Source organism: Sphaeroforma arctica (assembly GCF_001186125.1).
Source record: "Sphaeroforma arctica JP610 unplaced genomic scaffold supercont1.3855, whole genome shotgun sequence".
Lineage (NCBI taxonomy): Eukaryota > Ichthyosporea > Ichthyophonida > Sphaeroforma > Sphaeroforma arctica.
The window spans coordinates 1-2,955 of NW_014036703.1; the positions used below are offsets into that span (position 1 = coordinate 1).

At 50.4% G+C, this 2,955-nt stretch overlaps 1 protein-coding gene across 1 annotated transcript; it reads left to right on the forward strand.

The window, feature by feature from the left end:
- Positions 1-442: 442 nt before the first annotated feature.
- Positions 443-2,712, forward strand: SARC_13874 (hypothetical protein; the record flags this gene model as incomplete). The annotated part of the gene is made up of 3 exons (XM_014291995.1): positions 443-570; positions 1,334-1,648; positions 2,538-2,712. The coding sequence occupies 3 exons, from the start codon at positions 443-445 to the stop codon at positions 2,710-2,712; spliced, it is 618 nt and encodes a 205-aa protein (XP_014147470.1).
- Positions 2,713-2,955: the final 243 nt, after the last annotated feature.

The window sequence follows — 2,955 nt, forward strand, 5'->3', positions numbered from 1 at the left end:
TAGCAGTCATATTGCGTACTTGCTCACGTTGGTATTAATCGCCTGTGTTTCCGGTCTGTCTGAATGTACGTCTCATGTATCGCATTCGGTTTGTCGCACAGCCACACTCGGAGATCCCTCCATTGACACACCTATTGTAACTGATGTTTCTAACCACGTATGACCAACTACCTCTGTTGCAAACCCTTCGTCCATTGACATCCCCATCAGATACACCTTCACTGCTAAATATTCCGTTCTCCCATCGGTCTGTTCAGCTGTGTGATGCGTCCTTCTCCGATGTCTTCCCCCTCAAAAACACCTTCACTGCTAAATACCGCGTTCTCCCATCTGTCTGTTCAGCTGTGTGATGCGTCCTTCTCCGATGACTTCCCCCTCAAATACACCTTCACTGCTAAATGTCAAGTCTGCTTATCTGTCTGTTCAGCTGTGTCGTATGGCCATGCAACGTCACACAGTCGGTGATCCGGTGGAGCGGTTTCTGATGTACCAGAGTGCGCGCTACATTCACTTTGCACTGTTGGTAGTGTTGGACCTGGAGACCGTCATCCAGGACGACAACCAGCCAGAGTAAGTAGTTCCGAACTTCCGCTTGTACCGTGCCTACTGTAGAATGAGGATGAGCGCACACAGCCGGGAGTGACAGGCGGGTTGCTTAGACAATGTGGCTACGGACACACTTGATACGTTTTGTGGTGTCCGTGTGGGCTGTTACGTGATACATTTTTGTGCTACGCGCACCTTGCTCCACAGTTCTGTGCCGCCCAAACACGCTACACCATGTGGTGATAACCTCGTTTGTGCCGGTCCTTTTGCCCTGTCCTGTCCTATTTGTCTCAGGGTCATCCACACGTACTGCGTGTGTTGGCTATGCTTACAACGTGCCCTGTACTAAAAACCCCTCGTGTGTCGGTCCCTTTGCTCTGTCCTGTCCTCTGTGTCTCAGGGTCATTCACGCGTACTGCGCGTGTTGACTATACTCACAATGTGCCCTGTACTAGTAACCCCTCGTGTGCCGGTCCCTTTGCCCTGCCCTGTCCTGTGTGCCTCAGGGCCATGCACACGAACTGCGCGTGTTGGCTATGCTTACAATGTGCCCTGTACTATTAACTCCTCGTGTGCCGGTCCCTTTGCTCTGTCCTGTCCTATTTGTCTCAGGACCATGCACGCGTACTACGTGTGTTGGCTATACTTACAATGTGCACTGCCCTGTCCTGTGTATCTCAGGGTCATCCACACGTACTGTGTATGTTGGCTATGCTTACAATGTGCCCTGTACTAATAACCCTTCGTGCGTCGGCCCCTTTGCCCTGTCCTGTCCTGTGTATTTTAGGGTCATCCACGCGTACTGCGTGTCCCTGCGTGAGCGTATCGTGAGCCAACGCGCGAAATTCAACGAGCGCAACGGGTACAGCGAACCTCCGACCCTCGGCCTCAGGATTGTGGGCGTGGACTCTGATAGTAGAAAACACACCGCTGCAACACCGTCCACGGGGCCTACCACTCACACCCCGGCCAGTGCGGCGCTGGGCATGCGCAGCACTCATTTCACACAGCGACAGCCCAGTGCAGTGCAGTCGCTGTCTGAGGACGATCTCAATGTACGTCCCTCTGCGACAGCCACCACAACAGCCAGTGATAGGAGCGGGTAAGGGTGTCAGATGGTGTGCATGCTGTGAGGTGATTAGGGTGTGTGTCTGGTTGCTGTGCTTTCTTGTTCTTGTTCTTGTTTTTAATACAAGTGTGCATATGCAGGTGTGGTATGGGTTGTATAAGTGTGGTGTGGTTATGTGTGTGTCTAGTAGCTGTGTATTCTTGTCCTTGTTCTTGTTTTTGTTGTTGATACTAGTGTGCATATGCTGTTGTGATGCACGTATGACCAGTGTACAGGTGGTTGGGGTACCGGACTGTGTAGGTACACTAAGGGCTTCTCTGCATACGGTACCTATCCATACGACACGGTTCTGTGTGCATGCTTGTGCACCGTACTCCCATGGACCCTACGTGTGTACTCAGCTGTCTTCACGTGTGTGCGCCATCTATGTGGTGCTATACACATATTCACGCGAAGTAGCCTCATGTTGGATACGGATGTGTGTTGAGCTGAGCGCGTAGAGGTGTACCAACCACCTCTGAGGCTGTTCTGTGTGCCACGTGGGTGTCACGAGGCTGTCACGTACAACTGCACTGATGTGCCAGTAGCTGTGAGCAGTGCATGGGACAATATAACTGAATCATGGGACAATATAACTGAGTGCATGGGACAATATAACCGAATGCATGTGATAAATATATCTGTATAACGTTTGGTGTGAGCGTCACGAGCAGGTAAGCGTGATTTAACTGGCTATCGCTCGTTTAGGACAGTACCTTACGCAGGTTTGTCATGTGTCTTTCATTTGATATGTATTTATAGTCATACTTCTATCTTTCATTCGACCCCATCATTCAATGCACGTTTGCTTCTGATATTAAACCGTTTCTGTGGTATTGTATGGTTGATGTTTCTCATGGGTCGTCTGTACCACATTGTGTAGGTTTGGAATGACATCGAAACTCCGCAGAACGAATCTGAAGTACAAAAAGAAAAAGAGACCGCAACACCCCCCACAGGCCACGTCACTGACCGAAGGCGTTGGGACACAAGGCGGCAGCGGAGATGCCGTAGGCACAAGGTGGGTAGGCATTGGCGGTCGCGTGACTGTGTACTAGTTCTTGTAGCAGAGGGTGGTACGTGTGGTGCTAGTTTTTCCTATTGTACCGTGAGTAGTGGGTCGTATCTTGTCCCTGTGTATATGTGTGGGCTTTGCGGGTATAGCTTGCGGAGGGTCTACCAGCATGACTGCTGCTGTATTTGATTAATCTGTAAATAGATTCAGAAATGCTCTAAAAGGCAGGTACTACCCTGGCTCCCTTAAGTAGTATCAACCTCACAGAGAGAATACTGATATATAC